This window comes from Zootermopsis nevadensis, unplaced genomic scaffold (assembly GCF_977971745.1).
Source record: "Zootermopsis nevadensis isolate Lab colony 2312 unplaced genomic scaffold, Znev_1.0 Znev_ptg000008l, whole genome shotgun sequence".
NCBI classification, from domain to species: domain Eukaryota; kingdom Metazoa; phylum Arthropoda; class Insecta; order Blattodea; family Termopsidae; genus Zootermopsis; species Zootermopsis nevadensis.
Window position 1 is genome coordinate 4,668,338 of NW_028259140.1, and position 24,882 is coordinate 4,693,219.

The window sequence follows — 24,882 nt, forward strand, 5'->3', positions numbered from 1 at the left end:
ACCGATGGCCCAAACGTCCAGCAGACCTCTGGTTCGTCTTGTTCTGTGCCAGCGCCGTTCAGAATATGTTTTGTATAAAATTTATAGTCATGTATATTAAATGTATTCCGCTGACGATTCAGTTAACATGCACATTAATTTTCTTTGAGCTAATATGAGTCTCTGCACTAAAAATAATAATCGTCATCAAATCTCTTTTGTCAGTCTCTGATTATTTTTATCTATAATTTTAAAACTGTTTAATAATTAAGCCTTAAACCCCAGTGGTGACATTGTATTTTACCATCTCTAATAATCATTAGCCCTTCATTTTGCCAAATAATCTATTTATAAGGGCAAGCCCTTATAACGGAAGGCAGAAACCAGTCAAATTATACCAGACTACATGATGCAATATCGCAAAAGACCGCCATCTTTAAATCGAACCTAATTTTGTATGGACCTAAGCCCTGCTTACAGATTACCAAAGTTATGATCTAGTTTGATAAAATAACGTCCTTAAATTGTCTAAGGATCAAAGAGAATTGCACTCATCTCTTAGTTATTGCAACTTCTTTGCAGATAGATAACGTTTTGCACATTTGTCCTATGTTAATGTAAATCATGTAGCCTAGCCTTTTCAACGGCATTTTCAGATTCAAGAGGAAGGAGTTTTAATTGTGCACTCTGAAATTTAAAATATTTATCCATTTCTGAATAGTGAAAATGGGCAGAATAATCACACATTCTGTGGGTCACAACTTTCTCATTTCGACTCAACCTGCTCTTGGATTCCTTTTCCCCTGTTGACTATTCATTGTATATTTATGATATAAATTTATAATTGCGGTTAACATGTATTTCTGACGATACCGTGAACTAAGTTTAATAAATAACTGGTGTTTTCTCAAATAAAAAGAGTTCAGCAGTACGGAAATATACCTCTAGCGGTTTAACGTGTTTTCACGTTTAAATAGGATTCCATGTTTTTAGGAAACCTTACACGCCTGCCCACATTGAAGGACTAAAATAATTCAGCTGTTGTTTTGTACAGTTCTCTTACTTTTTATACCTTTTAACTTTGTTTGTGAAGCTTTATTTCGCATAACGATGGAAACCAGAAGTCAATATTTATTCAGTAAACAGAATTCGTAACATTTTGACGAGTAGGAAATGTTTATATACATTGTTTATTTATTTCTTTGGCTTAACATTGTTCTCTTGCACTCTGGGGCTGAACGATAAATGGATTGCCAAAGAACAAACATAGAAGCATTTTTAATTGAATACACATTGGACATTAAAGTCGTATTCCGTTTGTGCCTTGTTGTGAAAAAGGGCTTAAACCAAGAAATTTATTTTTTTAATTGAAGATTAAGCGTTTAATTAACTGTGGCTGTGTACTTCAGTACAGAAACAGAGTTAAGCAAGTCAGGAAACGTACTAATAGCGTAGAATTCTGTTGCGTCGCTAGGAGTTGACCTTTGACCTTTGCGAATAACGCCGTAGTCGGAGATTCTTCATTTGCTTTCGTGGTGCCTATCTGGCAGGGTGATAACAAAATGACGGGAAATCCCAGCACATTCAACATTACAATTTAAAATTCTGGAGTAAACCATCCCGTGAATATTAAACAATGTGATGGAAGATTTTATAGTATGTTTCCCGTGGAAATGAAAATATTAAAATTACACGGCTTAACCAAATATTATTACACTGACAGAATGCTTAAAACAGTAGACAATGACTGGATTTCGATTGCATACATCCGAGGCATTAAAGATACCACGTAACTATTTGAATATAAACACAGTGGAATATCGAACGACAATCATACAACAGAATTTTACCATTATTGGTGGGATTACGTCCGATTTTAATGGCGATCGGTGATGAACAAATTTTAGCGTGCGTAGTTGGTCATATATCATAAGGTTTATATAAAGTATAATATCCATGTAAAACACGCACTATATGGAAAAGAATTTCCATTTGTCACGGATTATTTTGTGGTGATGTTAGATTTTTTAGTTTATCTGATGAGTTTTTTTTATATTTGGTAAAGTACAAATTATAAATTTCATAGGATATGTATGCTTAATTTAATTATATACACCCCTTCTTGTGTTAATGAAACAATAGATTTGCAACGTGCACCTTTTCCAGATAACATTCATATAGTATTGTAATTTTCTCAACCTGTATATATAACAAATTCCTCTCAGATGAGATCTTCCGAGCTTTGTATTTGAAGTTCTGATGTGGTTAAGCGTCCTCTGCGATAACCACACTTACCTCCACAACAGACGCCCTTTCATTATCCATCATCGTCCTGATTACAAAAAAAAAATTAACACCTAAAGATAAAAACATTAGAGTGTATATATTTCTGGCATTCTTCACACATATATGGCCTGTGCTAGGATTATAATTGAATATAACTCTCCTTTTATGTGACTTGGCGACGTCTTAAAACAACCGGTCGCTCTGTATCTCAAACCAAATTTCTGTGACATTGATTTATATTTATAATAATTATATCGATAATTATTACAATTATTACGTTCATGTACAACACAGTTATAACTTAATGCAATGAAAGTGTCTTGTATTCGCCCCTCTTCACTTTGTTTAAGATGCTCCCAACTCAATTAGTAAAATTCCTTAATTAAGTCTGTTACAAATGCCTTTCCAATATACTAAATGTCCCAAAAAGAAATATGTGTACATAGTTCTGGCATATGCAATGGCTGTGTATACATTCCTCTGGAAAACATCTAAGTCCCATATCTTCCTCTGCTTCTTTTAAGAATAATCTAGTGATTAGACATTGTATGGACAGATATTTTAAAAATAAGTTATGTAACATCAGTAGAGGTTCGAAGCCGGCACGATTTGAATAGCCTGTCAGGTCAGACTCCTTAGTTGCCCTGGGCATAAGTAATAGCTGGTGTACTGTGCAAAAATCCAGCATAATCGGTATAGTACCGATGTGTAACCCTGAAAGTAACTCGTTTTGTAGAATTCATTTATTTATCTTAGTTGAGGTTTGAGTACATAACTACGCATTGCATACACCAAGGTTCTGAGTTATGTTACACAGTACATATAATTACACAGAACATTTTACACAAAAAGTGAGACTCGTTGCTTTGAGAAATGTTATCATCGTATGGATTTCCGTTTTATTCACTGTATTGTAAATTATTTTCCAGTAATCTTTGCCTCAAACAATGCCGTTGTCGGAAATCCTCTAGATATTTCTGTTGTTTTTTTAATCGCAAAAATCAATATTTTATTCCGTACAAATATAAGACCGAAGTCCGTCGGAATTTATTGCGTTTTAGTTTGCTTTAACTTTGTGCCATTAATTGTAATCCCGTCTGAAAATACGAGAGTACACCCCTCGAAGCGATAGCCGTGCGCAGTTCAGTATTATACGCGCTGTGAGCAGCATTTCGCTGTCCCTGCAATATTCATGAAATCCGAGTAAAAGTCTGTGCGATTTAGTACACGTCAATGCTTGCGGTGGTTGCCCAATCTGCGCCTGTTCAAATAATGCACGATATATCACCCACCCCCTTCTCTCTTCTCTCTCAGTATTTCCATCCCATTTCGTCCTCATCCTCCAGGGCTCAATGCAGTTTTAGTCTGATTATATTGATCTCTAATGTTAGTATTTGTTTTGAAATATGGAATTCAGTACTTCTCACTTCAAACATCCGGATGTGTATCCCACTGGCAGCTTCTCCTTAGCACCCACAAGAGCATTTCGACAGACAGAGTGATTGTTGAACGTGTGTCAACAGTCAGGTATGTTGATTACAGTGTTAAGTCGAACACTCATGCCATCTGCAGCCCTGTAGCAAAACCAATAGCATTTTATGATCTGGAACTATACTTCATGCTTATTATGGGCGTGTGTCCAGTGAAATATTTCTCAAAAATTTATTGTTGTTTAAATCATATTGAGGACGTGTTCACTGAAGTGGTATGGTTTTTCGAAGTCTAATGGAAATGATTTCAGAGCCGGCAGGCAGAAGTCAGTTACGAATTGATAGGACTTTCTTGTGATAGAATGATTTGTCTGAGTTGCTATTATTTATACGTACGTACAAAAGATTCACGACATGTGTAGAATTGTTTGTAGTCAGTAAATAGTGCGGTTAAGAACAGGACACATTTTGTACAATGCTTCGGAGTTGATTTTGACCATGCAGTCTGATTTATTCGTCAATCAATTGATTAGTTCTGCTTCTCTGCTCTGTAAACTGTCTGAAGCGCTTGTTAGAACAGTAATCCACTACCTCAGCCCTATCGACAGCGGCGGTCTGCCATTTCATAATTCTAGAACCGCTGGACTGATTTGCTAATATTTTATTATGGGGATCCCAGCATGTCCACTCCCCATGTTTTACGCTAATCATAAAAGAACATCAAACCTGAATTGTAGTGAGGTTCTCACAGAATTTAAAATGTTGGTCCTGATGGTTTTTTTTTTGTTGTGTGAGACCACGTGTGGCCTTCTAGCTGTTACCAGGGTTTCGCCGAACCACATCTCCTCCATCTTCAGGCCTTCACCCTCAATTGAGTTCTACCATTCGTTTCATTTCTAGTATTATCAGGATTTGCATGCATTATCTCCATCTAAAGTGACTTCCAGAGTTGTTATCTGGATTAAAGAAATTATTTGTACCCCCACTAGGAGACTATCAATGCATCACTATTTTTGAGACAGTCAAGAACTTATAATATAATTTTTCTTACATGGTTTCTGCAACAAATTATTAGGTTGAAGGTATATGGAAAGTATACGTGCCACGTGCTTTTACAATCAGTAACTGTAGGCATATTTGTTATTTGTAAGTCTTATACGATCCTCACTGTAAACAGGGATTATTTCCTTAAACAGCGTAAACATGTTAATCTTTGAAATTATGAAGTGTTGTGTTTTCTTTTTGGTATGGACTGAATTAAGTACTATTTAGACGATCTTCGACGTCACTGTTATTAACTGAGATCGAAATGTTAATTATTGGAGGACGGTAGTTGAATTGCACACCTTAAGAAACTTAAATTGGAGCTGTATTTTATTGTCAGTTGTTTTATGAAGCATGTACTGTTGCATCGCTGTCCAAAATGTTGACATTGGTCACTGGAGTACCAGTGCGTGGATGATGTACCTACCTTGCTGTAGAGTGCTTACTGTCTGTACTTTAGTACTTAACAGCGAGCAATTTACGTGAAGCAAATTACACCTGATTTGTGCCACGGCCCTGCGTAGCTTTAACTCGCTGTGTTACTTTTAAGCAGGCGATTAAATATGACTGCACATTACATGTGTATGTATGTATGTTTTGAAACGGGCGCCTGTTTGCGTTCCTTTGTGTCGGCTTTGAAAGTGTAATTTTTAATTAAACTGCATTAAATCTATAATCAATAACACATAATTGAAATAACAAATCAGATTTTCCGTTGTATTTTCAACGGAAATTACAGTAGTGTTAAATAATGAAACACACGAAATACATAGCTACTTCCCTACATTATCCACCCAATAAGTAATTTATATAATTATGTATTATAATAGATCAAGTAATCTCAATTATCTACAAAGCGTTGGAAAGAAATGATAAAATTCCGGTAACTAGCGTTTACTTTCCGCCATATTTGATTATCTGGGTTTAAATTAATCCATTTCTAACAACGATAACTTCTTCAAATAGCATCTGAACTTGTCGATAATAGTTAGTCGACATCTGGAAATATGTGATTATCATAATTTATCAGTATCTTTAAGTATCCAACAGATCGGGCTGGAGTGGTATTTCCGACTCCGTGAACCAGAATTATAAAATCCTGTTATGTACGCAGAACCTATGAAAAAGAAAAACACATGAATTCGGCTTCCATCCACGATTCTCATTCCACTCCAATCACCTTCCTGTTTCTTCCTAGTCCTTGTGGAGAATCCGTAGAACACCAATACTGGGTGTAATCCGTTTGCTATTCTGGAGCAGTCCGGAGCTAGGGACAAACGCGGGACAGGCATTCCATGAATGTAAATGTGTCCGCTTGGCTTTTCTGCAGACAGTCCCGAACTCCCACCTGCCTTCTTCGTCTTCCCCTGCATTCCCTTCTGCTCTCTGAGGAACTCGATACGACCCAACCCAACAGCGTACTGTGTCTCCTGACATTGACACTGACAACATCGCTCCTTTCCGCTAAGGGCTATGCGGAAGCCCTGATCTGTCCACTCGTGCGTGAGCTGTTGCACAAGCAGGCATGGTCCTAAGACCCTATGACAAGGGTAGAGACTATATCCCCTGGTTCGTGTAGTCAAGCAACTTGCGTAATCTACCAGCTAAAAGTTCACTGCAGATTCCCTTGCGTCAGTCCGTATCTGAGATGAGATTTGAGGTTCTGATGGCGACGCGCATGAAGATGGCTGTCTTCTGCGTTGTTGCGCTGCACAGTCTGGTAGAAGTTTACCGACATTTAGGAGATGATTGCTGTCTCTATCAATCGGACGCTGGTGACGGAGGTGGGATGTTAATCCGAAACGTTGATATCAGCCTACAGTTCCACGCGGCGTTAAATCCCACATCACCACAACATCCTGTTTCAAGTGAGCAAGATATTTCTGCAGAAAATCCTGTACAAGGAACCCAACTTCTCGTGTTTCAGGTGTCGTGGATTCGCAAGCGAGACGCGCATATTCTCACAGTGGACCGCTACACGTTCATCGCCGACGACCGGTTCCAGGCGTTCCTGGTAGAGGCAACGGATACGTGGACGTTGCAGATAAAGTACGTGCAGGCGCGCGACGCAGGGCAATATGAGTGTCAGGTCAGCACAGAACCGAAGATGAGTCACTTCATCACGCTCAATATCGTCGGTAAGTTCTACTCGGCAGAATGTGTCTACAGATTAATGCAAAACTCAGCACACACACGAGTTAAAAACGCATATAAAATGGATTTGAGACTTTCGCGGCGAGTACAATCAATAAAATCTTCTCGGTCAATCAGTAAACCGACGTTTCGGGAACAAACTTGTTACAAAAGCGACTTCCGAGGATCTAGTCACATCAGAACCCTGAATATGGGGACAGTTTGTTCCCGAAACGTCGGTTTACTACGGTAACCAGCTAACGCGGCTGATTTCCCGAGAAGATTTTATTGCATATAAAATTGTTTCGATTATAGCGCTCACAGTGACGATAATGTTAATTGTCTCGCGTCTCCTGGCGTTAAAATATATTTATTCCTCGGGATAGTACGACAAAATATATTGTATTCGATGGATTACAACTGTGTCCTGAATTTTGCATGTCTGTGGACTAACTATACATGTAATTCTCAGTAACCGGTTTAACGAAAACTGTTTTGTGATCTGTGAAAGATGCGTTTTGACGTGAATAAGTTATAGAACATTAAAGATCAGGGCGATGTGTGTCTGATGAATTGTAAATGGACCTTGTGGCAGTTTGCTGGAAGCTACACGCCCATCAGGAAAACTACGATCAACTGTCAGGATATCCTGGTCACGGTGGAGATTCGTAACTGCTAATCACAGCAGCACTGCCATTGGTCAACTAGAGACTTTTAATATTGTTCAGTTATTAGTGAAAGAAACTCTTTGAAATTCAGTGGAAATAATTTATGTATTTTCATCCCTTATCCCATCTGTTCCTGTCCTTAATCTTTTTCCTCATTACGTCTCCTTCCCTCGTGTCTCTTCTTTTCGTTTCCTATCCGTGTTATTTTAACGTGTTCGTCACCCATATTACAATTTTTTTTTCAAAATATACCTAATGGCACTGGGATTTAAAAAATTGAACATCGTGGTATCTAGCGTCATTACGTAGTGCTTATAAACGTCTAGTAGCGCTTAAATCACGAACAAAATCATAAAAGGAATCCAATTAAGAGTATATCTAGTAGATCAATATACTTCCTTCATTTATTAAGATTTGATACCGTGGTCTGTATTCTCCGAAGTCCGTACGGCACTTGTCTTGAGTGTGATTATAAGATTAAAACACCAAAAATATACATAACATTTATAGAACGCAAAATACTATTAAGACCATTTTACAAAACGTTGTATTTGTTTTAATTACAATACGTCGACAAATTTTAGGAAAACTTCCCAGTATCGAATTCAATGAAAATCCGTTTGGCCTTTCTTCAGTTTTTACTTACGAAAGGACAGACATGGCAAAGATAATATTCGCATTTTTTGGACATTAATTTGTGAACACGCACAGGCCACAAGTAATAATCGTAAAATGTGACAAGAAATTTGTTTTGTATTTTCCTTTGTAAACTGTCGGCCTGTTTGATTCATCTGTCCAAGTCTGAAAACCAGTTTCCGGAGTAATATTCTGACTTGTTTAAAATAACGTTCCCGGGTCAAATATTTGTAGGCCTTTTTCCCGCGTACGTGATATAAACGAAGTATCACCCCCCCGTAATTCAAAAATTAATTGCTATCTGCTACTAACTAAAACTAGGTTTTGCATTGCTTTGACCACCCAGCGTGCTGATATTTTGGCGCTGTGGGTTGTGGTAAATGGTAATATAAAACACAGGCTGTGTATTAAAATATAGCTTGAAATCTCAGCTCTTAAAACTGGTGACACTAACCAGTGTTAGGGGACTTTAGTGCTATTAAACATGATCCTGTACTTTTGATGAATGTAAGTACATTAGGACCAAATTCAAAAGCATATATTAATTTATTATTTTGTTGTTTTTAAATAAGTCTTTCACAATTTAGACCCGCATTCAGAAATTACTTTTTTTAACTATTCACGTATTGCAATGGACGTTATCTTGTAACTCTTCTAGTTTTAATTAATTAAAATTGTGACTTAAGGTGCTTTGCCTGCCTTATCCTTAAAGAATTTAGGTCCTCACTCTACCACATAAAATATACTGGAGATGGAATCATGGGCGTGGTTGAAGTTGGAGAAGGGAGGTCGATATATTGATATTAAGAAGCACAGGTAACAGATTAATCGGTTTTCTTAGTGGGAAGCTGTTCCCCTTTGAAATTCATACAAGTTTTGCGGACTCCAGTACGTTTGTAAATTTTGTACGTTGTTAATATTCGCGTTTTAACTTGTGAAACTTCGAAATTCAGAAGAAACATAGAGCTTCCCTGATCAAAATGTGGCTCCACTCGAACTGTGCGTAATCCGTCCGAAGTTCATAAACTGACTGCCTCTGCATCGCGTCTCGAACGAGACAAAGGAAAATCAAAGTATTTTTCCCTGCATCTAAACAACTGTAATTTCTATAAAGTAATTCCCTTGAGTAATGTTTTGCATAGTCGGTAAACCAAAGATTGACACTTACATAGGATTTATACTGGATAAAAATTAATTCTTAACATTGTGTCGTTGTGAAGTCGAACGATGTTTTTGGCACATGCAGAAACCTTTCCTCTCACACTCCACGTAACGCCATAATCCAGGGTTCTCTCAGATTTCTTCCCGCAAAATCTCCCTTCGTTGACACATGACGTGAAGTCTGACGAACGATTACAAGTTTAAGTAAGAACAGACTAAAGTTACGTAATTATTTCACCTTTTCCAGGAAACAATTTCTGCAACACATTACAAACGCCTTCATAATTTTCTTTCGGGTTGCCTTTCAAGTGGACTGAACTGAAACTCCCTGGACGGTTATAATAAGTGGATTGAGTTGGCTTACGTCACTCAATATTAGTCCCTATTGCCATGTTAAGGGTTTCCTTGGGTGTACAGAACTTTGCTTCCTGAAGTTGGATGGAGAAACCTCTTTCAAGATGTACACCGTCAATCCATGGCACCCACCAGCACTTGCAAATTGTTGCTACTCTATTTGTATGATTAGCTTCTCTCTAAATACCTCACTTTGCATTTTATCGAGGTTTGTACACCCTTTAAGAGGAATGAAGTGAATTACGGGACATTAAAAGACGTAGCAAATGATAAAATACGTTGTTTCTTTTCTCTCGTTCTCTCTCCCAGTTCTCCTCTGACATGCCTCTCGGCCATTTCCAGCTCGGCTGTGTCAGTTAGAACGTACCAGAGTCGATGAAGAATAATAATAATAGCTTAAATGTAAATTGTAGAAACAAACAACAGAGCTTTAAATATACTCACTGATGTCATTAGTTTATGCTTAAATTCTACTGTTGAAAGATATAACTTTCTTAATGTCAATTTAAAAATGTTGGGAGAGAATTGGGCAGATAAGACAGAGGACGAAAAGTTTTAAATTAGTTAGTTATCTAAATTTTGTAACATAACGAAAAGCTCTTAACGTCGGGCATACTTATGATATGGCGTCACTGCTACGTGGAATTTATCTCATCAAGTTCATTATCAGTCATACTTTTTACTTAAGTAACAAATCCATCACTTACAGAGGTAATCAAGAATATACGATTTATAGAATTTTTAACAAAGCTGATTATGGGTATGCCTACAGATATTACATTGTATAGTGAAAAACAATTTTCGTTCCACTTTTTCGTTCTACTTTTTGCCGAATGACACTGACCCTAAAATATAGACGTATTTACGTCAAAGAATATTTAACATTTTTTTGTATTTTTACCGTAAAATTGCATTATTTTATAAAAGTTATGAGGAAATAATGTGCTCCGAAGAGGTGGCGATAAAGATGTCTATACTTAAATAATATTGAGATATTATTTAATGTCAGTGAAGAGTCTTTTAGAATAGCTATTACATACGGAGACTCCCTGTGATATAAATATCGTCGAAATCCGTCGGGTAGTGATTGAGCTGAAATATCCATCCGTATTTCATGTAAATAACGCACGCCAAGATGTTCCATGTTCTGCTACGTGTCTCTTACGACTGTATCTTGTTTCGCATCTGATAAACAAAGTTGAACAGTGGTTGTTACGTAGACTAGTAATAATGCGTATTGTCTTGTGAAATTACTACTTCCAATCACACTTCCAAGACAGCTCAATTTGCTGACTGCGAAGCTGATTAGGAAGAGGCTGTCTCCACCTTCAGTCAGAAGGAGAAACTGCATTGTTACGAGGAGAGAAGCAATGAAGCGCTTTTGCATTGCTAATAAACGTATAGTAAATTGTTCGATGTTACACAAGGTAATTCTGAAGGAATAAAATCACAGAGTAACTAACTGTGAAACGTTGTAAGCAACGATTTGTATTTGGCACACACACTATAGATCGATGTCGCGCAATCGGTGTGTACCGCCACAAAAATTGTTTATAAAATATTGCGTATTCACACGTTGTAATCGTATTTATCGTAATTAGAATTCATTTCGCGCGCGCACACACCGGTTAATCGTCGATAATTTTATTCTTAATGTGTCTTCTTTTTATTTAGAAGAATAAACATTTATGTCCCTGCTTCGCTTCGTGTTCCGTTTTCGTGAGGCGAAATTTAGTTATTTGTCGTCATGACTTTGACAAATTATTTTGTGCCGAGGTTGAATAATGTTTGCGGAACTCTTGTATCGACTACTTAATGCCGAAACGTACTTTACGAGGCACCGACATCAGAACCCAGTACTTCTGAATAGGTGTTGGACGAGTTGCCGGAATGGATGGAGAAGTCACATAACTACCTGAGTTTTATACGGCAAACCAAACGTAGTTATCGTCCTGTCAGATGTAATTCTGAATATGGCTGTCTTCTGGGGTTTTGTGCCGTGTAGTCTGGTAGCATTTTACCGACGTTTTAGAAATTCGTGCTGCTATGATGATTCATCGTCCTGATGATGGAGGCAGCAATCGCATCTAAAGCATTCTACTAGACTACACGGCTTTTCCGAGATCCTAAAAGTGTGCCAAGTATAATTCAGCCTGGCTTTGGCGCCATTTATGTGGCCTTCTTAAATTACTGCATCTTCCCTACGTGGGTGTGATTGTAATCTGTTTTCGTATTGCAGTTAGTGAATTCTGAAAGCTTATGAATAATTTTCGTGCAAATGGGCCAGTATGGAGAAGGTCATTGAACCTACTGTAATTGCTTAAAGACTCATCATCAAGGCTGTAGCTTGTGGCGCCTCTCTCTCTCTCTCTCTCTCTCTCTCTCTCTCTCTCTCTGAGGGTACCGTGAAAATAACTTCTTGTATGACCGAAGTGGAATCAGATGTTTCATATAGAACGTGTCGTACCTAGGTTACATTGTCACGTGTTATACGTACGTACACATAAATAAAAATAATCTTTGAATATAAATTATTTTGTTTCACATTTTAATTTGTATGCTAAATATATTATACTATTTATATATCACAGACACACTAGTATAACACGCATTATATTTCAGGAGAAACTGTTCCTCTGTACACATCAGTTTTATATTGGAAATGTATCACCGAATATACATAGAAATGCAATAAAAATTGTAACTATAGGAGCAAAAGAATGAATATTTATGTTATATTATCGAAGTACATGGAGTGGATTATAATGTGGCACCCGACAGCCTGCTATTTTTCAACCCTTTCATGATAATATAGATAAAATGTGTTATAACACGGGACAGCTTCCTCTGCGTCTCTGCATAACCACTGCTTTTAGTAATTCTCTCCTTCCTTTGACACAGCATAATCGTTAAATCTTTTGTTTCTTCAATCATTTTAATGTACCTCAAATGAGATGACGTAGAACAAGAACAGTGAAATGGGAATTATATTTTGTGAAGGCGTTGACGTGACGCAGATCAGAACACGCAGATAATACTCAGAAAAGTAGTTAATTAGACAGGCTCTGAACCAAGCAATAACAAATCGGAGTATTTATCGGGTTAACAAATTCGTAACGTGTTATTCGCATTTGGGAGTTACCTGGATCTGCTAGAGATCAGCTTCTGTGTCGTGATTTTATTCAGTCCTGACAAATGACAGAATGCAGACTATGACCGTTCCTCACCAAGCCTCAGATATTCATAAGCCTTGCCCAAATTTATAACTTGTGTTGGGCAAGGCCGTGGTCTAGGCAACACGGAGTTTTCCTCCGTGGCATCCCAACAATTACTCCATTCACACACAGAAGAAGGCAATGGCAAACCACTTCTGGATCATCTGCCAAGAACGTATATGAACAGGTCCCAGTCCGAGAAAAGGATGGAAGGATCCTGTTCATATGGACCTGTCGTCAGACAGAACACTAAATAAATAAATAAATAGTAAATAAGAATGTTAAATCGATTCACTCACCTCTGAGCTTACTTGCTCGGTGAGTCGCTGTGTTAGTACCGTTTCGTCTCCCAGCAAAGAGGATGAACAGAAGAGCTTGTAGAATTTGGTTGTGGTGTCCAGCCACGAAACGGAATATTTCACTGTTAAGTAACGCGAAAATAATTAACAGTAATGCAAATTGTTTAAAACAGTTCGTTTACAGAGTTTAAGGCAATCCAGGCTGGGGAATTTCCAGTTTACAAAGCTTGATGGTTGTGTCAGAAAGGGACGAATTCTAGGGAGAGGTGTTGATGGGAAGGAAGATGTTGAATACCAAGGGACCACGGGAAGAAAATGTCGATAAAGCTCTTGTCAGACAGAACCCGCCATTTCACACTAAAAAACAAAATGGAATGAGGAAGGGAGAGACAGATAAAAATAAAGATGGAGAGGATTGTAAGAGAACTTGACTCTACTCAAGTTCCACTGAGACTCTTCATTGCCAGCGTCCCTATATGCTATGGTGTCGCTTTTCATTAGTAGTGGCGTCTACTCCAGTAATTAGGACTATAATCACACAAAGCGCAGCCCTCCTTCCTCGGCAAATGTGATGCGAAGCTGCGTGTCCCATGACTATGTACACGCTTGTATATTGTTATGTTTGTATAGGCTGATGCTTAGTTTGGTCGATATAGCTTTGTTTTGTAATTAAACTAATTACTGTGAAAGATGAAGATTCGTGTGTTGTAATTAAATATGGAGTCTATATGTACAGTGTAAACAAACCTTCATTAAGTTATACGTGTTATCTCGAGACGCAAACTCGGTAGAGCCTTTCGAATCTCGTAGCGGCGTTGCTTTCTTACGTTTTCGTCAGAGACTCTGTAATTTAATGTCTTTATCTTTACTGAAGATGAAGGCATTATAGTCCATCGAAACGTCTACACGACGTTACTGCCCAGAAGACTCTAGTGCTGCATTTATTTACAATTATTTCTTGTTTATATATGTATTTGTTTATAATAAGGAAATGTTTCTTGATGCACCTTATCGTTTAAAATAATACAGTAATGTTTATAAAACCGCCACGGTGGTCTTGCGGTTAGAACGCTGGCCTTGTAATCCTGGGGTCTCGGGTTCGATTCCCGGCGGTGCCCGAATTTATAACTTGTGTTGGGCAAGGCCGTGGTCTAGGCAACACGGAGTTTTCCTCCGGGGGCTTCCCCGGTTTCTCCGTGGCATCCCAACAATTACTCCATTCGCACACAGAAGAAGGCAATGGCAAACCACTTCTGGATCATCTGCCAAGAACGTATATGAACAGGTCCCAGTCCGAGAAAAGGATGGAAGGATCCTGTTCATATGGACCTGTCGTCAGACAGAACACTAATAATAATAAAAAATAAAATGTTTATAACAACCACTTTCTCGCTTGCAGTGCCGAAAATTGAGATCATGGGTGAGTCTGACATCTATGTAAAGACCGGAAGCACTGTGAACCTGAAGTGCGTAATTACACAGTCTCTGGAGGAGCCAGCTTATATATTCTGGTACCACGACAACGAGCGAGTCCTCAACTACGATCCCAGCACCAAAGACATCAGGATGGAACGAGTGGGTCCTGACACAACTATTGGTACACTGATCATCTACGACGGGCGACGGGAGGACTCGGGAAATTACACGTGCAGTCCATCAAACCTCGACTCCGCGTCTGTGCTTCTGCACGTGCTCAATGGTAAGTGTCATACTTAGTACGTTATTCCTGTGAAACCATCGATTCAACGGGGAACAATCGAAACTAACAAAACTGGAAAGGAGGAATTTAAAAATGTTTACTTAACTCTTTGAAGAAGACGCTGTACTGTATAACATTTAAAAATCTAGTCCGTACCGCGAAGGTCAACTGGTTAATGATGTGTTAGGAAATTATCATGCGAAATATGCAAACAACAGAGTTACGTCAACATAAAGCAAGGGGTACATATAGTTCCAACTTGATGTTAAGGGTGGACTCGTTACAAAATGTATGCGTAGTATATCAATCCTGGCGTCTTGAGTCTTTCTGATTCCGGATTCTCCATTCGTGAATATTGTGATAAATAAATTTATATAGCTATCGGTCGCTGATTTTTCCCTCAAAATATGGTCTTTGACTTTTTCGAGTGGCGCCAGTGACGTCGGATTTGTCTAAGGTCAGTGGCGTATTTACTACATAATGGCGTCATTACATTATTCCGTTACGTAAATTTAAATTGCTGTCGATAAAAGAAAATGATATAAAAATGAGATCAGGTTTCTGAATGGTGTTCCTGAGACATGTTGATGAAGTGAGGTTACTAAGTACCAAAAGAAGTGGCCTTATAAGAAACAGTTTGACTGTGGTATGACGGCGATGAGTCCGAAGATGGCTGTTTTTTGGTTTACAGCGCCGTGTATTCTGGTTCAAAAGAACTTCCTGCCTACCGCCCTGATGTCGGATGCACTAAATACCTCTGAAACGTCGGTAAATTTGTACTAGACTACACAGCGTTACAACCTAGAAGACAATCGTGTTCAGTTAACTGTGGTTGAAATTAAAAGAAGGATAGACGATACAGGTAAGGCACAACTGGACTGATCCCACTCGAAGAATAGAAAAATTAAGATACGTAAAACAACTGTTAAAGTGGGAACCTGAAGAGATGACGTACTTAGGAATTCTGTGTTTGGCTTATGGTGTTGCATCTCCGTGTGAAAGTGTAGATATTGTATTTATCTTCATTACTGACGTAGAGACGGTATATTTATTAGAAGCGATAGATCGCTTAATTCTAGAAAATATTAAACTCATTCTCGTTTCATACGAGTACTTTTATGTTTTATAACGCATTTCAGTAGTTATACTTCTCAAAGGGCGAAGAACGGTGTTTACGAAGCCTTTCATTACAACCACTGGTTACTACACAGTTGAAAAACATTTCTTATATGGCTTTTCTTCCCTGAGGCAGAGCTCTTTTAATGAGTCCATATCCGGCGCAGGACATGCTGGAAAGTCATTATGCCTTTATATGCGTGAAAGCCCTGCAATGGTCTGCTTGCCTTTCCGAAGAAGTATCAGAAAAGCATAAATATTGAAACTATTCCAGACGTTCATACTTAGTAGTGTCTGGTTGCAAATGGATTTTCTTTGTTATTCGAAAAAAGCATTTTTTGATTGCCAGATATTTTCTTAATTTATATAATTCTTATAATACCGAACGTGTAATACGGTTTTATGGGATCGCGAGTTGCTGACGTGTTTGAACGAGTAGCAAAAGGAACTACAGTGAAACAAAGGATGTAATATAAGAAATAGACTAAAGAAAATGCAAGTAACGAATTGAAAAAGTTGATGGAGTAAATATACACAAAAACGTTTGTCTAACAAAGGGAAAGAATAAATCTGTGTAGAGGAATAAATATTCTAAATAAACAATGCAAATGAATCAAACACACGTGAGATCAAATAAATCTCCAGACACAAAGATACAAACGAGTCCGGGCGGGGAAGTAAATATTAAAAATAAAAGAAGGAGGAACACGAACAAGATTCAGACGAAAGCAAAGTGAAATAAAATATAAAATGATGGAGACAGAAACACGTCAGATGATGGGGTGGGTTGAAAAACAATTTAGTCATACTCATATACAATGTTTCCAGACATTCTGACAGAATGTCACGCATCTGCCGGCCTATCATGTAATGGACTGCCTTCTTGAGTCCCAAGGAATGACAAGGAAAAAAACTTGTATTAAAATGTTTTCTAATAATACTTCAAATTTCTCTCATGCTACACCGCTGTAGGCATATTACGCTTTGAAAATGAAATATTTTTAGACACGAACGTCAGCGCAGTAGGACTTTTCAAAAAAATGAAACATGTTTAATTAACGATGAAATAAAATCCAAGAATTCAGAGAAGACTGGATATATATTTATGGAAACAGATTACAGTCGAATGCTATCAGAACCGTCCCCTATAAAGAGAATTATTGTAAAACTAATTGAAAGGTGGTGTGATAAAAATGCAAGTACAAAGGTCATAACTGGGTCAGTTCTGTCAGCTTATTCTTAGAAGTCAGAATAATTCACTCCTAAATTTATATTTGTTTTAATATTACGTATTATAACGTGCTGGTTACTTATGCGATCTCTTTCACCCACAAAAGAAACTGGGAATCTTATTTCCTTTTCGATATATGTGAGGCTTATGAGAAGTTTAGAATAGTTATACGTTCCTCGAAGTTGAACCACGAAAAGCTTCACAACTTACGATTGCTACCAAGATGAGCGGAGACCACAGCACGCATTGGAGAGATTATAAATGGACAGAATATGCTAGTCGGAAACTGAAGAGGCTGCTTAGAGGACCACATCTTAAATAAATATTATGTGAGGATTTCAAATGGATTTATCTGCCTCTGGAAAGTTATAAATGGTATTGTTTTCTGAATTTGTTAATTAACCGACAGATTCCTTAAAAGGCAAGATATTTCTTGATATATTGAGCGAGTGGTTAACTTTTCACGGAGTTGGTTATTTGAAAGAATGACTACGAAATGAAGTGAATAATTTAATCAAGACAGATATGGATCAAATAAACTTCATTGAAGTTCAACAAATGCAACTTATAAGTCTGTTTCAAGTATAAAGCTGTGCACAATATATACTGTCCAAGTTAACTGTGTAAAAGGAATTGCATACGAGTTAAATTAAAAGCAAGATTTGAAGGCCTGGAGCGTAAATTTGAATTCATAGCGACTTTACTCCCATCCAGCCTGGATAAGTTTGATGTTTCTAGTATTAACTAGATCACTAAAGCGATGTAATAATTTGAAACATCATATGAACGTGCTATAGAAACTTCTTTGCCACTTTAGAAGTGGCTGTGAGTTTGAAATGTGCTTGTTTTAATCTAACGCGACAGCCACGTTGTAACTTAGTCAGCCTAGGCGGGACTTGTGCATTCTTTAGCCCTTACATCTCGCTAGAAGACATAATGCTAGTGTCAAGACAATTTAGGAAGTTTGTAATTAATAAGTAAGTGTGTAGTTGGCATCTTGAGATGGCGTCTCTCGGCACAATCAGCACGTTATGATGATGATGTTTTTACTGTTATAATTACCAAAGAAAATTTACATTTTTTTTTAGTTCGACATGTTGTGTAAATATGATTTGAATTTGAATTGTTCAAATTCTATAAAAAATTTATTTCACACAACATCTCGATGTTTTATTTCTTATTGTTGTCTTCAAGGACAAAGTAAATTGCCATTCCATCATGGACGCTAATGGTGTTCGTGTGCCTAGACGGTAAGTAAGAAAATTTTCTACTTTGAGCGTGAGCAGTGCATTAAGACATAATCCTTAAGTTAGATCCGTCAATGATGCAAATGACATACGCAGGTTTTTCTTGACATATTTTTGGCAGAAACAACGTGTCCTCTGAAGACACATTCCCGATAAGAATAAGTTTTTAAACTGATTACATATATTTATTTTTGTTTTTAAATTGTTTTTATGGTTTTCCGTAATTTGTATTTATTTTATCTCGTTGTAGTGGCTCTGTAATTGACTCCCGTAATTATTTTGTTAGCATGTTACAGTAAAAAAATTAAACCTAATCATTATCATCATTCTTACCAAAGCGAAAGCCTAGCATTCGAGTACCAACGTAAGTTACGCACTTATTAATGCACCAAGACATTAATAATTCTCTTGAAATGTTCTCAAAAATTTTGAGTTGTTCTTTAGGTCATGAGCAATAGTATTTTTTGTAGCTTAATGTATCGCCCGTTTTGGATATTGAAAACTTTAAATTATTATGCGTTTAATATTGTTGAATGCACATGAATAATATAGTTACTGTTAAAAATTTTTACTTATCGATTCCATGTAATATTATTTTTTTATTTCTATATTTGCTTTCTTAGACTCGCAATATTTCTTAATGCATGGCGACTTGCACAAACTAGTGGCACAGAGAAGGACAGAAAGAGGATGACATACGCTCCGAGTGATATAGAGCAGAGGTTTCCAAGGTGTGGTCCGCGGACTACCACTGTTCCGTGAGCTTTATACAAACGTTTATATTCTCATCTGTATGATGTGTGGTACAGTGCGTTGCAATAGTTAAACAACAGACAGTGAAATCCACGAAACTTCTAAGCAATTTTCAAGTGGTTTGAGAGAAAAATGTTTTTTCAGCCATTAACGCTGAGATACAAGCAAGATTGTGGTGACAGACTATACGATTCACGAAGAGAGGCAGATTTGTATAAAATTTAATATAGAAGTTGTGTTATTTTCAACGATCTAAGTTCCTACTTCCGAATACTCTAAGAGCTTTGATAACAAAATGGCGGTACAGGGAGTGGTGAAGTAGACATTAAGGAGCTGCGATCGGGTGGCCAACGTGGGAACTATAGAACAAGGCGTCTGTGGTGTCTCTAAGTGCGTGTTTCTAGGAACGCTCGAGGTTATTGTGTGTAATCCGGCGCGTAATACACTTGTAATAGTCTAGCATTGTCAGGAGGTGAAGTATCCCTATCTCTCTGTGTGTCAAATTTAGAAGCAAATCTTTTGTATATCAGGGGAACATCCGGCTGCAATGCAACGAGGGAAGAATGCTGCTTCGCCAATCCCCGGGCGCTGGTGGAGCCATCTGTCCGCGGGTCTTGGGCTTAGCGCCTGCCTTCCGCCAAGAACTGCTGCCATAGCAGTGATTCTTCTTGGGCTGGCTGGCCACGCACTCGTTTGGACCGGCACATAGGCCGAAACGTCGTGCGACCCCAACCAGGGAGGAATAAAATTGGATAATGTAATAAATCGGTGAATGTAGTGAGACTGTCTGACGTACGAATGAATATTAAGGTATGTAGGTTTTGTGACTTTACAGTTTTCCTCTCTTCTGTAGTGAGCTTTATGAAAATAAGTTGTTTATGTACTCATCCGTTGACGTCTGATAAGATTATCTGGAAGCAGTTCGTTTAAAGATTTCGTATAAGTCTGTGGGTTCTTAGTGAAATGAAAACGCGTCAAACCTATTAAATTATTAACAGCATGTTGGTGAATTTTTTATAAATTTATTTTAATTGATTTTTTCAGTGACTGTGTTGTCATCATAACTGAACTTATCCTTAATAATGTCACACTGTGATTCGGTTAGAGTTAATTTCATGGATTTATTCTTTCATTAAATTCCGGTGGGATATTGCATAGATTTTTAGATATATTCACTCGGTATTTTAATTCTAGTGGTTAAATTACTTAAAATAAGTTACTTTGATGCTTTTAAATTTCCTTCAGGGAATTAGTATCTGATTTGGGAGGGTCTGAGAAAATTATAGACTCAAACAGGCATTTTGTTTAGTTATTACCAGTTATTTTAAGAAGTACAAGGTAATTGTTTCGTGTAAGAAGATTTGAATGCAAGCTAAAGCCACGTCAAATAATACTATGAAGATTTAAGTAAATATCGTGTTTGCGTTTTACAATCTGCCTGTTAAAATATTGTTCTGAGTTGTACGTTTTCAGATTAGGAGTTAGGAAAACTGTACTGGGCGTGTAAGTTGCGGATATGTGACGTTCATGATTGAAAGGTGTTGAAAATATTGACGTGAGGCCAACAGACGGACATTTCAGGTAAAAGCTTAGAAACAAACAATATGGCCGCTTTGCTCATGAATATTAAAAAGTTGTATACCTTGGAGTGTTAATTGAAGGCCTATATCCAAAAATATTTCGTTATTTGATAACGAAATTTTGAAAGATAAATATTATTTGAAAACGTCTTTGCTGTTTTTCTCCGGAATAGGGTGTTTTACGTTTAAGAGTTGCAAAAGAAGTATTTTTAAAGAAGTGTAAATATGACATATAACACATCTAGTCTAAGTGTAAGCGCTATGTTAATTTTCCGTTACCAGTTTTTATTTATAAAATATTTTATTCAAAGAAAAGACTTAATTAATATGGGTAACAGTGCACTGCTATAATACGGATTCAAACGCCGTGGTTATTTCTGTTCTACAGTACGTGTTGTGTTCATAACAACTATGCGTTTATGTACGTCTTAGTGTGGACATTTTAATACCAAGACACAGACTGAAAAGCATAGCACATGAAACTGTGTGAAAATACGATGTATTTGTTTATATTGGTACCTAAGAAAAACAAATTCGAATGTACGAAAGTATTTCGAAATACCCCTTTGTGTAAATACGACAAAAATACCATACATTAAAAAAGGCTTGCAGCACACGACAATTGCATCCTGAAAGTGACTTCTTTTCCAAGAACCGATCTTACGTTTTCTAACATTACTCTGTCGTGTTTATTATATAAAAATAGTCTCAAAATCTGAATAAATACATTGTCATTTAACCCCGTTACAGTGCCAACACTAAGTAAATGGTAAATGTGAGCTCACGAAATCTCCTTTTTTATTCGACTTTTATGGCCTGGAATATTATGGATGGATAACTCCCGAAATATTTTGTAAAAATCATAAACGAACCATGAGAACTGTGTATAAACAAACAACGCATATTGGACTCAGAATTCAGCACACTATCCTACAAGCTAGTAGTGGTTTTTATTAAGTGCGATAATTCTGCAGCTATCGATGAGAGACATTCGCGCGTGGTTGTCGATTTAACACATACTAGTAATGAACACAACGCAACGCGCGATGATACTCTGTGACTATTCAGCAAATTAAACGTGGCAATTACCATTGACAGTGGTGGTCTCAAGAAAATGTATAGTAATCACATTTCCCGAAGAAAATTACTGACTGCATCTATTATATAAACGTACATCCTGTTTGCCCAAAGCGCTGTCTCTTCCTCCCTTCAGTTCTGACACCCTTCCTGTAGGGTGAAAAGTGTCATTTTAGTGATGATTGTGATTACTGTGTGGTAATTATTGTTAATGATTACTTAAAAATATAAGACCATTTACTATTAATAAATATTAAGATTATACCTTCACTCCAAGTACAGTAGTTATCATGCCTGCCTTTAGAATTGATTCCCTTGAGATGACAAGACGCTCTTGATAACAGATAGCGTTATTATTAATTTTTAGTTTCTGGTTTTAATTAGGTCCCAAAATTAAACCGGAAATAATTTCTGGGTGTATTAATAATATCTTAGGTTTAAATGCCGTAGATAAATACTCGAAAGTCTACAACATGCAGAGATTGCCAATATCGTTAATTTTGTCTGGGTTGGTAGCACTGATTTATGATAGTTGATTACTGTTGACTTGAGGTTAAGTGCAAAATGGTGTTGTGTTTAAAGGAGCTGTAACGTAATGTAAATGTAAGCAAACGTTTTGTTTTCTACTGTGTAGAGTTTATTAAGCATCATTTACGATACAATTTTCTTTTGGGCTGTAGCATAGATTCAACATATTATGTCAACTGTACTCAGAGCCTCTTGTCGTAATATCCAGCAACATGAACATTAGTATTCTGAAAGCAAAGTCTAACTTCCCATGTTACGAGTTCCTCTGCTTAAACGCAACAGCGAAAAAAAGTGATGGACCTATCTCTGTTGGCAAGATATATTTAGGTACACTTGTACCATATTATTTAAATTTTGTAAGGTTTAAGGGCGTTGATTGACTTTAACTGCAACACGTTTGATGAAACTTCTGTTTATGCGAGTAATAATATATGTATAGGATTTGAGACTTTCGCGGCTAATACTATCAATAAAATCTTCTCGGGCAATCAGCCGCGTTAACTGGTTACCGTAGTAAACCGACGTTTCAGGAATAAACTCTGTCCTCCATCTTCAAGGTTCTGATGTGACTGGATCCTCAGACGAGGGGAAGATGACTTTCTTCTGGGTTGTAGCGCCACCTAATCTGGTAGACGTTTACCGACGTTTCAGAGGTCCTTGCTTTCTCCTCATCAGGGCATCACTTATCCCCCTGATGATGGAGACAACCTCTGAAACGTCGATAACTTATACCAGATAACAGAGCTCTACAATCCAGAAGACAGCCATGTACGTACTCACTGCTGTGAAAATCTGAAATTCTACTAAATAATATGTAAAAAACTTTCATAATCCTAGACCGTTCACTCCTTTGCAAGAATTATTCATCTGAGGTCAAGACGAGGGAAAACCAAGGTAATATAATTCTGAGGAAACCACTGCTTACAAATGACAGTTTCCCCAGACCTCTAGTAATATTGGTCTTAACTAAAAGCATCCTTTCCTTGGAAAATATAAAAATTGGTTTCCATCGTATAGAGAAGTCTATGAAAGTTATACCAGAACATAATATTAGGGATGGTTGCTGTATAACTAAATCTTGGCTTCATTTATTCTTCTCTATTTTTCACGATGTTAACATAATTTGAAATCGGCTTCTGCAGGAATAATTCTTTTATGCAAAATACTGAAACTTTACGTCCGTTGTACTTCCCTTGTCTATGAAAGTTTTGCTTCCCGCCGATAGCAGGCTGAGACGCGTGTCATGCAACTCAAAAAAGATTTCTGCGGAAATATAACAGCTTCATGCCGTTCGCCCTTTCTCAAACTTCCATGTTCTCTTTCATTTTCATTTCAACCGTCTCAGGTTTCCCTTAGAATAATTGATGTTCTGGCCTAATTTCAAGACCCAAGTTTGATTCGTCTGTGCTGAAGGAGATCAGGTACACTAGAATACAGGTCTGGCCAAAACAGTCGTAGCAACGATCTGTTGTGGACTGAGCTGATTATTTAATCTCTTAGTGGCACAGAATGCGATGTCTCTTCATAAGCATTCACCGAGGCTGACATGCATCACTTGGGGAAAGTTTTGAAAAAAGTTTAAATTTTTCGAAAAATCAAAAAATGCTTGAAATTGTCTGAAAAGCGCACTATTTTTTTAAAAAAATATGAAGAAAAACTTAAAGTGGAATTTTTCAAAATAAAAAATTTGTATGCTCCTTGGAAAATTTCCAGCATTTTTTTTATTTTTTGTAAATTTTCATTTTTTATTTTTATAATTCTCTCCACCTGATGCCTTGCAGAACCGGTCTGTGTCGGACTGTTTCTAATATACTGTGTCTGACGAACGTGGTCTGTGCCTGACACGGTCTGAAAAGCTCAGGTGCGGAAGACACCACATAAGGCAAAGACCGAGACGGACAGGGACACGGTCGGTCACACACCCAGTCCTGCAGAGGCTTCTTGATGGAGACACCGAAGCAGTCAGCAACCGGGTGAGATAGACCCCGAGTCCGGCATAGACGGGGTGAGGCATTCACCGAGGCTGGCATGCATTCCTTCGGGTGACTTGTGAAAAAAATTTCAAAATTTTCGAAAATCAAAAACTGCTGGAAACTGTCTGAAAAGCGCACAAAACCAAAAAAATTTGAAAAATTCGAAAAAAATTTGAATGTGAAATTTTTCAAACATTTTGTGTTTCGTGCGCGTTTTGGATAATTTCCAGCATTTTTGGATTTTTCGAAAATTTTCGAAATTTTCAAAAAAAAATTCAAAATTCTCCCCACCTGATGCTTTCCCGAACCGGTCTCTATCGGATGGCCTCTTATCTACTGTGTCTCTGACGAACACGTCGTTGCTACATACGGCCTCTGACGTGCGGTCTCTGAAAAGCCCACGTGCAACAGACACCTCGTAAGGCAGAGATCGAGACGGGCAGAGAAACTGTCGGCCACACCAGTCCTGCAGA

At 37.5% G+C, this 24,882-nt stretch overlaps 1 protein-coding gene across 3 annotated transcripts in view; it reads left to right on the forward strand.

The window, feature by feature from the left end:
* The window catches only part of LOC110833952 (neurotrimin), a 362,911-nt gene extending 340,733 nt beyond the window's left edge, over positions 1-22,178 (forward strand). For 2 of the 3 annotated variants that reach the window (XM_087344889.1, XM_022072586.2), the window contains exons 3-5: positions 6,667-6,877; positions 14,605-14,904; positions 19,782-22,178. In XM_087344889.1, coding sequence (XP_087201015.1) covers positions 6,667-6,877; positions 14,605-14,904; positions 19,782-19,960 — 690 coding nt within the window. In that variant the 3' untranslated portion in view covers positions 19,961-22,178. Of the gene's footprint in view, positions 1-6,666; positions 6,878-14,604; positions 14,905-15,595; positions 15,778-19,781 lie in introns of those variants that run through there. The other variant, XM_087344888.1, reaches the window with a different exon arrangement.
* The last annotated feature ends 2,704 nt before the right edge of the window (positions 22,179-24,882 follow it).